Source organism: Thamnophis sirtalis, unplaced genomic scaffold (genome assembly GCF_051295495.1).
Source record: "Thamnophis sirtalis isolate CommonGarterSnake01/CBP01778 unplaced genomic scaffold, rThaSir2_p1.2 scaffold_9, whole genome shotgun sequence".
Classification (NCBI taxonomy): domain Eukaryota; kingdom Metazoa; phylum Chordata; class Lepidosauria; order Squamata; family Natricidae; genus Thamnophis; species Thamnophis sirtalis.
The window spans coordinates 62,945,046-62,958,353 of record NW_028261389.1 but is presented as its reverse complement, the minus strand read 5'-3'; the positions used below and the strand labels follow the sequence as shown (position 1 = coordinate 62,958,353).

General features: G+C 38.8%; 1 protein-coding gene across 1 annotated transcript in view; it reads right to left on the bottom strand.

The window, feature by feature from the left end:
• IL17REL (interleukin 17 receptor E like) overlaps positions 1-13,308 on the bottom strand; it is a 64,210-nt gene that overhangs the window by 16,400 nt on the left and 34,502 nt on the right. Inside the window, exons 8-12 of the mRNA XM_087722561.1 lie at positions 11,494-11,565; positions 10,324-10,378; positions 6,442-6,605; positions 1,925-1,969; positions 476-533 (exon numbers count right to left, since the gene is read on the bottom strand). Of these exons, the coding sequence (XP_087578687.1) occupies positions 476-533; positions 1,925-1,969; positions 6,442-6,605; positions 10,324-10,378; positions 11,494-11,565 (394 nt within the window). The remainder of the gene's footprint in view (positions 1-475; positions 534-1,924; positions 1,970-6,441; positions 6,606-10,323; positions 10,379-11,493; positions 11,566-13,308) is intronic.

Sequence of the window (13,308 nt, the reverse complement as noted above, 5' to 3'; positions counted from 1 at the left end):
AAATGATGACATACAAGTCAAAAGTTGTGCTTTAATGAGCATCCCTATAGCTTAGTAAATGATTGATTTATTCTAAAGAAATAAACACTATACGCACTTCATACGATGAAAAATTGTCATGTTCCAAAGCCAAGAAGGACATTTGTATCCTAAAACATATACTGTGGGAACTATTAGGAGGAGCTGTCTTCACTCTTTCTCCCACACTAAACTGTGTTGTCTCTTGACAACTTGCTCCTGTGAAATGCACTCCCTCCCTTATGGGAATCCAGACAACATTCTATCACAAAAATGTCATACATCAAAAGCTACATGCTCACACTACTTAAAACTCTTCAAGTTTAAATGGTAATCATAAAGAAATCATGTCCATGTTATGTATTGATCAAACTATTTCTATATGCTTTGATTATTGTTAATCATTTCAATCCATTTTGAATGTAAGAAAAAATTACATTACAATTAATATTTTTACCTTGAAATTGTCCATTACTGAATGGGCATTTAACCCAGACGTTGTGCTCAGTTGCAAACTAAAAAGGGTTTAAAAGAAATTAACATTTAATTTGTGTTATCCAGCCTGAATTTTCTATTGCAATCAACTGAAGCAATATATTGAATGGAGTGAATCTCTGGCGCTCTGGAGAAATTATCCTATCAGGCAGAATGATGATGTTGTTTTCAGGGTTAAACAAATAATAGAGCAATTATGGCTGCATCCTAAAGAGTAAGTCCACTAAAACCAATCAGATAAACTTTTAAACAAATGTTCCATAGAATTAAAACATGAAACTCTTCCTTGATATTTTAATGCAGGGTAGTGGGAATAATGGACTTGTAACAATAATTTATAATTTGCATCATATTCTAATTTATGATCTATTGCAGTGGTGAAATTCAATTTTTTTTACTACCGGTTCTATGGATGTGGCTTGGTGGGCGTGGCAGCGGAAGGATACTACAAAATCTCCATTTCCACCCCACTCCAGGGGAAGGATACTGTAAAATCCCCATTCCTTCCCCACTCCTGGGGGAAGGATATTACAAAAGCTCCATTCCCACTCACTCTGGGGCCTGGCAGAGGTGGTATTTGCTGGTTCTTTCAACTACTCAAAATTTCCACTACCGGTTCTCTAGAACCTGCTGAATTTCACCCCTGATCTATGCATGTCAATTCATTATATCTATAGCTTTTTGACACACAAGCTGGATTTATCAATCATGTTATGCCATAACTGTACAAAATTATTTCAGTAGTATGAATTTGATATAAATTAGCCAATGCCCTTTAAAAACCATGGTTTATGGTTTCATATATTGTGTGAACCAATTGTGATTTATTCAATAAATTGTGTTAAATCAATCACCATTTGCAACAATAGGTAAGCCAGACCATCTTTCTACCATAACATTTTTATGTACAATTAGCAATCTGGGTCAATGAAAGTGTTTACATTATTAGTCTGAAAGGTGATTATAATTAAGGCCAACATATACACTGTACACTTTTGTAAAATGTGTGCTTTTTTTTGTACAGTTCAAGTGGCATTAGCTATTGAAATGGGCTGGCAAAGGATCGCCAAATTATGTGGCTATGTGGCTAAGACAAATTCTTCCTCTAAAACGGACATTTGCTTCAAAAAGATGTATCACTCAATTTCAGTGGGAAGTTACCCAACACCATATGGACACACAAATCAAATGCCAGGTTCAGAAAAGAGACTCTCCTCAGAACTCTGGGTGGGATAAAGCTTCCCATCATATCTACTAAACCACCAGTTTCAAGCTCCTACAGAAGAAACAAGAGACTTGTACAGTAGAAAAGGTCATTTCTGTCAAATTGAATCAAATCTATATTGAGGCCATAAACCAGAATAAGGGCCATAACCTCTCACTTAGACATGGCAATTGGACCTTGATATACCTTGATGCAAAGGCTTGGATGTGTATCAACTCGGCAATATTTCACCTGATTGAGAAAAGATGATTACATTGTTAGCCAATCCTGAAAAGGCAAGGATCCAAACAAGCACATTCTATCACATTTCAATGATATATCATGTACAATGAACACAATTGGAGTGAAGGGGGAAAGTAATCTCTACTGACCCTGTATTTGTCTCCACAACTGTATTTGTCTCCATAACTCCTCCCTGTGCATTGAAACTATTCTGTACTTGGACAAGAATGTTAGATTTGTAATGAAGGCTGTCTGATCTGATCTCTGCTAAGAGCAGGAATTGTAAAAGAAATCTCTGGGCTAAGAAAAAGATGGGAGTATCTCAAAAGAGTATTAACAATGAGCAGAGGGATGGTACAGGGCGGGGCATAACCTTTTCCTAGGGGGTCACAGCAACACTTGTAATAACAACACAAATAATTCATACACCATTCGAAAGCCCATCAAAAACTGAGTTTATTGACACGATTTAATAGTCAGTATGACCACCATTAGCCCTTCGAACAGCATTCAAACGAGGTGGATAAGAACACAACAAATCTTCAAACAGTTCCGTTCGATTTTCCAGATTTTTCAACACAGTTTCCAAATTCATTCTCAAAGTTTCAACCGAATATCGACACCTCATTTTAAAGCCCATAAAAAACTGAATTGAATGAGCTATTAAATGTTAAATTTGTTTCAGTTGAAACTTTGAGAATGAATTTGGAAACTGTGTTGAAAAATCTGGAAAATCGAACGGAACTGTTTGAAGATTTGTTGTGTTCTTATCCACCTCGTTTGAATGCTGTTCGAAGGGCTAATGGTGGTCATACTGACTATTAAATCGTGTCAATAAACTCAGTTTTTGATGGGCTTTCGAATGGTGTATGAATTATTTGTGTTGTTATTACAAGTGTTGCTGTGACCCCCTAGGAAAAGGTTATGCCCCGCCCTGTATATATTAGAGTCAATTTCATCTACTAAAGAGGTGGTTATCCCTTTAGACTTGCCCCTAGAAAAAGGAAGTTCTTAACCTTGTTGAATTCACTATTAAATGAATTTTGGTTTTGGTTCTTAATTGGTTTTGAAAAAAAATCTATATAATACCCCCATACCTTGCTGACAATAAGTTGTCATCGTGATTCAAATTCTGACCATGCTTTGCTGACAGAGGATTTTAATTATGGCATCCTTAACAGAAAACCATTTCATAACCTGTTTGAGTTAACAGTCACCCGTGCCATAGTTATTTCTATTTGAACTATTGTCACATGCTCTACATGGGGATGCCCTTAAAGAGTATCCAGAAATTTTAGTTGGCTCAAACCAAATCTTTAAAGCTTTTTAAAGCTCTATATGGCTTGTGTCCAGATTATTTGAAGGACCACTTCTCTCCAGTTACCTCTACCACAACCTGAGTGGGAAGGCAGAGCTTGTTGAACGTCTCATCTATTAAGGAAATAAATCTGGTGGAGCTAAGAGAAAAGGCCTTCTCTGTAGTGCCTTCCAACAATAAGATTCACCTCCACCTTATTACTTTTCAGTAAGACTCCAGTCTGTTAATAGTCTTGGGGACCCTGGATTGATATGGAGCTGATCCAGTGGTGGGTTCCGGATCCTGGTGCAACTGGTACAGCGCAACAGGGCCCGGCATCCCCCACATGCACACATGCAGCATGCATGCAGATGCATGCAGCACACACATGTGTCCTTACCTCTACGACGCTCCAGCTGCTCGACGGAGCATTGTGCAAGTGCCGTACGCTCCATGTACAGAAGCGCCAAAGTCCTCAAATATAGGTAAGGAGCTCGGGCAGGCAGGTGGGCCCTCTGGAGCACCATACCAGAACGGTATCCGGTGCTCCTGGCAGGCACCGGTACCCCCCTACCGGTGCGTACCACCTGCATCCCACCACTGAGCTGATCAAGTGACTTGTTTGATTGTGTCTGTTGCTGCTGTGAAGAGGCTGCAGGTGGGATTGTATTAAATTAAATTAGATTTTAGATTTTATTTATTATTTATAAATAATAATTTAATTAAATTAAATTCATGTTTTATTGTTGTACACCACCTAAAATCACTATGTGTGATTTTGCTGGTCATATTAATCTGTTTAATGAATAAAATAAAAACTCAAATGAGTAAGCACCCTCAAAGTAGACCATATCTATTAATTAGTCCCTTTGCCCATTGGGAATTTTTTTTGTAATAAATGGTTGAAATTTGAAATTAACAAGACATTTGTTATATCATTTATGCACCAAAGGGGTATGGAAAAGAAGATCTTTCATTGACTAAAAAGGTAAAGGTTCCCCCGCATATGCGTGCTAGTTGTTTCCAGCTCTAGGGGGTGGTGCTCTTCCCCATTTCTAAGTCAAAAAGCCAGCACTAGCCTAAGACGTCTCCATGGTCATGTGGCCAGCATCACTAAATGCCAAAGGCGCAAGGAACGCTGTTACCTTCCCACCAAAGATGGTTTCTATTTTTCTACTTGCATTTTTACATGCTTTCAAACTGCTATGTTGGAAGAATCTGGGACAAGTAATTGGAGTTCACTCTGTTACGCTGCATTAGATATTCGAACTGCTGAACTGCTGACAGCATCTTAGCCACTGAGCCACCACGTCCCTTATTCATTGACTAGGGATGCATAATTACTGCACTATGGATGCCGTTGAGTACAAACTTTACAATGAGTTTCCCAATGGAGCCTATAATGAATTCACTATTCTTGGTTTCCCTGTAAGATATTTGAAGTTACTGGATGTAAGGGAGAAGTGTTTTATTTACTTTGCTTAGTATCCCTGTAAGGTGGGGTAGGAATGTTCCCTTTTTTAAATGATGCACATTCATGAATATGATGGACTTCCCTGTCTCATCACTTCCTTGAAAGCCCTTGTATATTATCCTCTTCCTGGCATTTCAGAAAGTGATACATAAAGTGGAAGCATGAGTTGGAGAGCCCAGAATTGCTGCAAAAGAAGGTAGCCTTTTTATTTCTGCAACATGATCAGGCAAGCCAAAATGAACTTCCTCTTCCAACTCAAGAAATACATGCTTTCCTATAGTCATGCAGGTCTTTAGCATTGATATGAAATAGGAGTATTTGTAGAAAGCTCAGAATTCTGATTACATTTTTTACTGGGTTACTTTGTGTTTTTAATAGAGTGTGATAATTCTTCCATTACCATGCAGTTTTCATTTTTAAAAATCAGCTGAATGAAAATCAATGGATTCCAGAGATCCATATATCCTCCATCTTGATTCACCCACTCCAAAACTCATAAGACACATGGATAGTTAACTATACAGAGAGTGTAATACGCAGTTATGAAAACCTTCTCTATTATTGATGTTTGCAGATAAGCTTCTACGTTATAAATCCATCTCTGGATGCAGATCACATTAATTCAAAATATTTGGCAATGCTTTCATTTAGTTTTGTTCGTTTCATTTTGCCAGTTTTGTAAAAGGGGATTAGCATTGGCTATAGGTGTGTCTTGATTCAGATGTTGCTTTGTATGTGTGTCAAGAATATAAAGCAGTATCTTTCATGTTTACAATAAGACATCCGGGTGATTCAAATTTTAGAGAAGTGAGAGATTTGTCAAAGGGAAAGTACTGTATTTACAACCTAGAGCATGAATCAGCAACCCGGCTCTGGAGACACATGTGGCTCTTTCATCCCTCTGCTGCGGCTCCCTGTTGCCTGTCAGCAGAACGAGCTCCCCGTGGAGATCCGGACCCTTACTACCCTCCCAGCCTTCCGTAAAGCTACTAAGTCCTGGCTGATCCAGCAGGCTGGAGGCTATTAAAGCACCCAGTCCCGTCTTAATTGTGACTGTTGTGGATTTTAAAATTGTTTGTATTGTCTTATTTATTCCCTCCCCTGTTTATTGTGAGCCGCCCAGAGTCCTTCGGGAGTGGGCGGCATACAAAACCAATAAACCAACCAACCAACCAACCAAACCAACCAAACCAAGCTCCACAATTGATAGGGCTTTTGGTTAGGACAGGTAGAGGAAAAAAGATGCTGCACTAGGAGGAGACTCTATGATGAGGGAACCAGACTTCTGGTCGGCTCCAGAATTGAATGGGGGGCTTCTGTTTATGACCTTTGTGGCTCTAAATGTTTAAGGTTGCCGACTCCTGACCTAGAGCAATCCAGATTAGGTTTTCCATTTTTCAATTTCAGCTTATATTGGATTGGGGTATGCATTTTTGGCCTTACAAGTGAGTCAGATATCAAGAAAGATAGGCATAAGTGGTCTCTGCTTTTATCTGCATGGGCTGTTGAGCACAGTATAAGGCTTCATTATAGGAACCTGACAAGTCTAAAATATTGCCTAGTAAATCTGACTAAAATAATTCAGTTGAACTAAATGAAGTTTCATGCATCTGAGAAACATTCATGACAGCAAGTAATGTGAAAAGATCTGGGCAATAAGCCTGCCTCTTACATAGTGAACATTTTCCTTTTTTTTAAATTATTGCTTACTTTCTCTGTAGCAATGTTGACGGTGCCCTCAAGATCAACACATTGATCATTAATCTTCATCAGTTGACAAAGGCTGACAGTAACATGAACAGGACAGGCAGCTTCCCAACTCAGTGTTTGTGTGGCAGGTTGATAAATAATATTATCCCACAGGGACTTAGTATCTAAGACAAAAAAAATGAAGAAAACAAAGGCATATAAATATGAGTTCCTTTAACATTCAGAATTTCACATTTCAAAGCCTTTATTGTCATTGTACATCATGTATACAATGAAATTGGTTTAGCCTCTACTGGTGCAGTCCAGGGGTGGGTTCCGGCTGCTGCTACTGCCAGTTTGCTCAGGGATGCACCCCATGTGCGCTTAATGTGTGTATGCACACTATTTTAAAAATGCTTCTGTGCATGCGCAGAAGCCAAAAACAAGATGGCGGCACCTACAGCACCGCTGAGAGAACAGATTCAGGGGTGTGGCAGACCTGGGTCGCTGCTGGTTCTAGCCCCTCTGCACATTTGCTTCCTCGCCTGCTTAATTTCCACTCCTCTCTGCTAGTGAAGTAGTATCCAAACTTCTGCTGCCCTTTTTAATCATCACCAATAGTTTGAAACCCATATCAAATAACCGTGCAGAATTAATTCATTCCACTAGAAGGTATAGGGTTATAGAATGCCGCGTCTTTCTTTCTGTTTTTTTTTATTTACTTTTCTTTCCATGTACATAAGACTGGATGTCCCAAGCACAACTGATGTTCCAAGCATAAACCAACAATGGTGCTCCTCAATGGAAAGGAAACTCTCCTTCTATAGAATGAGAACAAATGTGATATCTAATGATCCATTCAAAACAAACTTTTAAGCTTTAATCACTCATCATGCCAAAAAACATATTTTTTTAGCAGTGCAGATTAAAGTCAAATACAAATAAAAACAAGTATGAAAACCTGGCAAAAGTTAAGTTGGCAATGAAAGACTTAAGGACTTCACAGGAGAAAAACCTTTGTGATCCCCCTCCTCTTAGAGTCTTCAGCACATGCTTATTTTGCATAATCAGAGGTGGGTTGTCCCCCAGGACAAACCAGTAGTGGTGGCAGTGGGAGGCTTCACTCCACCTGCCAAGATGCTTCTGCGCATATACAGAAGCACACGCGCGCACAAGAGCAAATCAGTAGTAAAAATAATGGAAACCCACCATTGTGCATAATAGTTAAACCAGACCTGCATGTGCAAATTTGGAAGCAAATTTCATGTATCTAAGAAATAAGACTTGCCATCCATCTTGTAAACTCTCAGTATTCTTTTTTTCCCCACCATGTATATGTATACATTCTAATTGGATTGCAATGTTTCTATGTGTCATGTATGGGTGTGTGTGTGGGTATATGCACATAGCCACCCGGAGTCCTTCGGGATTGGACAGCATATAAATATATTTAATAAAATAAATAAATAAATAAATAAAAAATAAATGGTTAGCTTTTGAGAGCTGAAAGCAATGAACTTTCATTTTAATGTATGCTGGTTAGCATACATTTAAAGTGACAATAAAGTTTTTATTCTATTCTAATAAATGGGGTTTTTTTTCAGAGTTAGTATCTACTACTATTGTTACATGTTTTGTTATGCTAAAACTGTGACAGGTTTTATTTCTGTACCATTTTGGTACAAAAAATGAGTAAGTCTAGCCTAATTTAGCAAACTTTATTATTTGTTGCAAAAAATAGACATGAAGCCATCTTATTTATTATCACGTTCACCCTTAAATATCATATTTGATATTTGTTGCTAACTTCAAATTATACATGTTGTCTTCTCTTCATAAGCGTATACAAATTACGGTGTAAGAGATAAAAATGTTTCTATCATATGCTAAAGTTGTTTCTTTACAGTTCTTGTAGCTAAAAAGAAAATCAGTCCATGTGAAAATATGGTTTATGAATCATTGGAATGCTATTGTTCTGGCTAAATATATATCAAATGAGCTTTTAATTTATCATGGCAACTCTGAATGACAGTAGAAAGGAGATATAAATAGTGTGTCTGCATATTTTGGAGACTCATTTATTTTCAGGAATTTTTGTGCCACCCAGTTCCAAAGATATTCTGTCATTCAAAAATGGAACAGAAATAGAATTGAACGAATAAAAAAATATCAGCTCGCCAATCTATCAACATTTTCCTAGATCCGTGATGGCGAACCTATGGCACACGTGCCAGAGGTGGCATGTAGAGCCCTTAATATGGGCACATGAGCCATCGCCAGCTGCTCTTTTGGTTTCTGGCATGCACATGCACGCTGGTGCACTGGAAACCCGAAGACCTGCTGGCCAGTTGGCCTTTGGGCTTTCAATGCCGGTCTTTGGGTTTCTGGCACGTATGCCTGCGCACATGCCAGAGATAGGTTCCTACCGGTTTGAATCAGTTTGGCCAAGTAGGTAGTAACTCGGCCACCCACACCCACAACCCGGTTCTATCAGCAGCACCATAGGCGGCACCATCTTGTTTTTTTTTTACCATTGTGCATACACGCATTTTGGACGTCAAGAGTGCACACAAAACATGCATCAAGAGTGTGCACAAAGCATGCATCTAGAGTGTGCACAAAGCACACACAGACACCTGAAGTACATCCCTGAGTGAACTGGCAGTAGAAAAATCCTGAACCAACCCAGGCGCATACATTCCAGTCTGGGCACTTGGTGCTGAAAAGGTTCACCATCATTGTCCTAGATGTATTGACTACTGAATGGAGAGGAATCATCTTATGCCCAGTCCCCAGATGTTTTCCAGAAGAACCAGGTCATGATAGCTTTCGGAATGTCAACAGGATTAGTGCTAACCTGCCTTCACATATAGCATTCTTGCAAAGGAGAGGGGCAGGCAGAAAAGCCCCACTCTGGTGATTCCTGAAGATGGGAATTCCTCAAATATGGGATTCAGACGTCCCTGCTAGATCTTATTGGATGGACATAAACCACTCAGACTAGAAGGTCCTGCGAATGTTCAGCACTTGATCCATGTAAGGTTTTAATTATAATAACCAGCATCTTAATCACTAGTGCAAGTGAGGTTGCTCTGGCAAACAGAGAAATCAGATCATAAATATGTTCAGATGATACCATTTCACTGGCTTTGATGAGACTCCATAAATTACATTGTGGCCTGTTTTCTTAAGCGTATGCTCAACAGTCTAACATGCAAACAATAGTTAGCATCATGTGCACTTTGATTCATGTCAACAAAACACTTCACATTGGTGTGTGTGTGTGTGTGTGTGTGAGAGAGAGAGAGAGAGAGAGAGAGATTGCTCAATTTAACAACACATTCTGAAGTTTATATTAGATAGATAGATGATAGATAGATAGATGATAGATAGATAGATAGATGATAGATAGATAGATAGATAGATAGATAGATAGATAGATAGATAGATAGATAGATAGATAGATAGATAGATAAGAATCATACTAATATGGCCTATTCTGTCATTTGACCTGAATCCATGATTGTCCTACAATTAGATCAGAATGATAAGTGAAGGTTATATGCCCGTCTTGTAATAGCAACAACATAAATGATGAGATTTTTGCAATTATTCCCATTATTAGAAAAATAAGAAAGACAATCACATTTTGTTTGTTGTTATAGGGCTTAGTCCAAAATTTTTATAAATAAGCAAATGTAGGAATACATCTGTAAGAAAAGAAGTCAGATTTATATATTGGTTTGTTTACTTTACAATTTGTGTTTGCTACCCACTCAAATGACACAAGTGACAGATTATTTGTGGGGGGGCAACTACATGTGACATTATTCTTCCCACCCATTATGTTTCTGAAATTGCATAATCACTACTCAGAAAATGCAAGAAGGACATATCACTTGCCATTCTTGAATGGGCACAACTGCATTCTTCGTGCATCTAAAATTGCCGGCCATACCTGTAATCCAAATATGCATCCATTAATTCCAATCACCATAACTTTTAAATTGCTTTTCAATTTAAATATCTATTGCTCATATGACACTGTCTACATGGCCTTTCTCCTAAAGCGTCTTATGGAGGAATCGAAATAACATAAATGTACAATAGGAAAGAATACGCCAAAAATAAACTTCTCAGTTCTTCTCTTGAAAATATCTAAATAAAATGAATGTGATTATTATTTTTGTAATGATTAAATATTGAAAACTGGATGTAATACTAACGCAAACCATTTTGAGATTTTTGCTATCTGTGTATCATGGGTGGGAGGTTTCCATTTAGGATTAGCCTCCTCTAAGTCATGATCTTGTCAGGGTTCCAAGTAACACCCCTAACAAAAGAAGACACCGAGCCTTGAGTTTCCTCAAACTCATTTCATTAGAGATGTCATATTGGCACATCTGGGAAAACCCAAATATGAAAGCTTCCAGGTTTTCCTCATCCAAATGAAAATTCAAGTCCCTTCCCAGCACCCACATGTCCATCACATGGTCCAATCAAACACCATCCCAACTGGAGATGCCTCCCAGTCACACCACTCTAGGTGCAGGTCAGGGGTGAGTTCCAGATTCTTTTACTGCTGGTTCACTCAGGGACACGCTTCAGGTGCATGCACGCTTCACGTATGTGCATGCACAATATAACCGGGGGTGTTATATATATTGGGGGTGTGGACAGCCGAGTTACTACCTACTCGGCTGAACCAGGCTGAATCGGTAGGAACCCACCTCTGGTGCAGGTTAGGATGACCTTGACTCTCTGAGAAAGGAATGTTATTTAAACTATATATCTCCCATACTCCATATAATCCCCCCTCTCATTTTTCCACAGCAATAAATGTGGCAGGCCTGAAGGCCCAATACAAAAGATGGCTTCCGGGCCTGACAGATCTCAGAGTTGTCTGCAGATTGTGCTCAAAAATCTCAAGATGGTGGCCACTATGGCATAGTCAAAGCGCCAGCTGATTTTTTTTGTATGTTGACCCAATCCCGTAGACAGCTGTGAATGGGTATTTTAAGGATTCCTGTATATTGAGCTAATTCGTATATCAAGCTACATGGAAACATTTACCTCAATGCACAGACAAGGCAGAAGTTGAGTGTATTGCAAAGAAGCAGATTTCATCGCGTCTTTTCCCTGAATCTGAAATGATAAAACAGGAGGTGACAAGTCAAATGTTTTTGCACAGACAGAAGAGTTGCAGAAAGATGCATGTATCTATACAAATATCATCTGGGCATTTTGCTGTTCCGCACAGCAGGTCTTCAAGCTGGCACAAGATGGTTTCCTCAGCACTTTAAGCTTAATACTGCAAAACATTGCAGTTATTTGTGGATTATTCCAGGATCATGGTAGAATTAAAGCTGTCTTTTGACTTATTTCAAAGTAATTCCATGTATATGTTTAGACTACGGGGATTACTTGGGAAGAAAGAAAAGGATTTTGCAGTTGTGCCAAAGACAATTTCCTAGTCAAAAGAGATGGAGAGAAGTCCTACTCCTAATCCCCTTTAGAAGACTTCATATTTTTGAATCTCAATTATACCCCTAGCCTCCTTCCCAATGACATGGTTTATCCATCTTTGCTTTCCAACCATTCTAGTTACATGTCTTTGCATTAACTTTCTTTAGCACTAGTTTAAACATTAAAAGCAGATAAATATGGTCCAAAGTTAACAGGGGTCAGTCTAATATTTACTGACATAAGAATATGCTGAGAAATCTAGTAATGACCCTGTAAGAAGTTAACACCCACCCCTCTCCTAGGGAAATGAAATATTTTAAGAAATATTAAATGGAACATTAAGGCCTGGGCCAGTGTATTCTACCTAACAAAGATCTATCTCCTTCAGGCAGAGCCATAACAGAAATCCCAAAGCCCTTTCATTACATGATCACCCAGCAACAGCTTAACCAAGCTTGGGACTCAAAAGACAACCTACAACTTATAAAGTTGTCCCTGCAAGACAACCAATCAGAATAGAAGCTCAATTTCAAAAGCCAAGAGAGAGAATAAAACCCAGGGACTCTCAGCATCTCTCCCCTTTTTCTTCAAGACCTTTAAGGCAGGTGATCGCCTTTTTGCCCAGGTCCTCAAGCCATGTGGCCCTGTCCACCATTAAAACCATATTTCCAAGCAGTCTCCATGTTTCTAGTGTCTTTCTCCCCACTTGGAACTGAACCCAGATGGACATTTCTTCCAACAATCCCAAGAGGGTATCTATAGTCCATTATTGACTATAGGAATATCTATTGGAAATTGATAAGCAGAACACAAAGACATTATTGGGGGAAGAAATCAGAAATTGATGGAAGTTCCTAATTTCACACAGTCCTGAAAAAGTTAAGCTTCCTCTCAAATAGGAGCAAAAGGTGAAGGTCTCGGTCAAAGATCCGGTTGAAGAAAGAAGATTTTGTGTACAAATCCTTAGGAAGTCAGAAGGAAGGAAGGACGGGAGGGAGGGAGGGAGGGAGGGAGGAAGGAAGGAAGGAAGGACAAAAGAGAGTAATGGAAAAAGAGTCTCCTACTGACTTTAGGAAGAATTTCCATTGTAAGGGAAAATATCACTTAGGTGCATTGAGGTTGTTTTCCTTCTGTGTATGTTGCATTGGTTGTTTGCTAACATTTTCGCTGGTCAAGATGCCTATTATTCTAAATTCTCTTTCATATTTATTAGAAATTAAGTAGATCAGATGCCCATTGTCATCTCTTATTCCAGTCCAGTCTCCCATCCTATTTATATTTCCAGCACCAAGCAATGCTTCTTAGTACCTATCTTCTTGTCTTGACAATTGAAAGGAAGAATGAAAGCCAGAATTTTTAATTCTCTAATATTGACCTTAATCCATAACTCTCATAACTAATAACTATAAATGGGCTTAACTA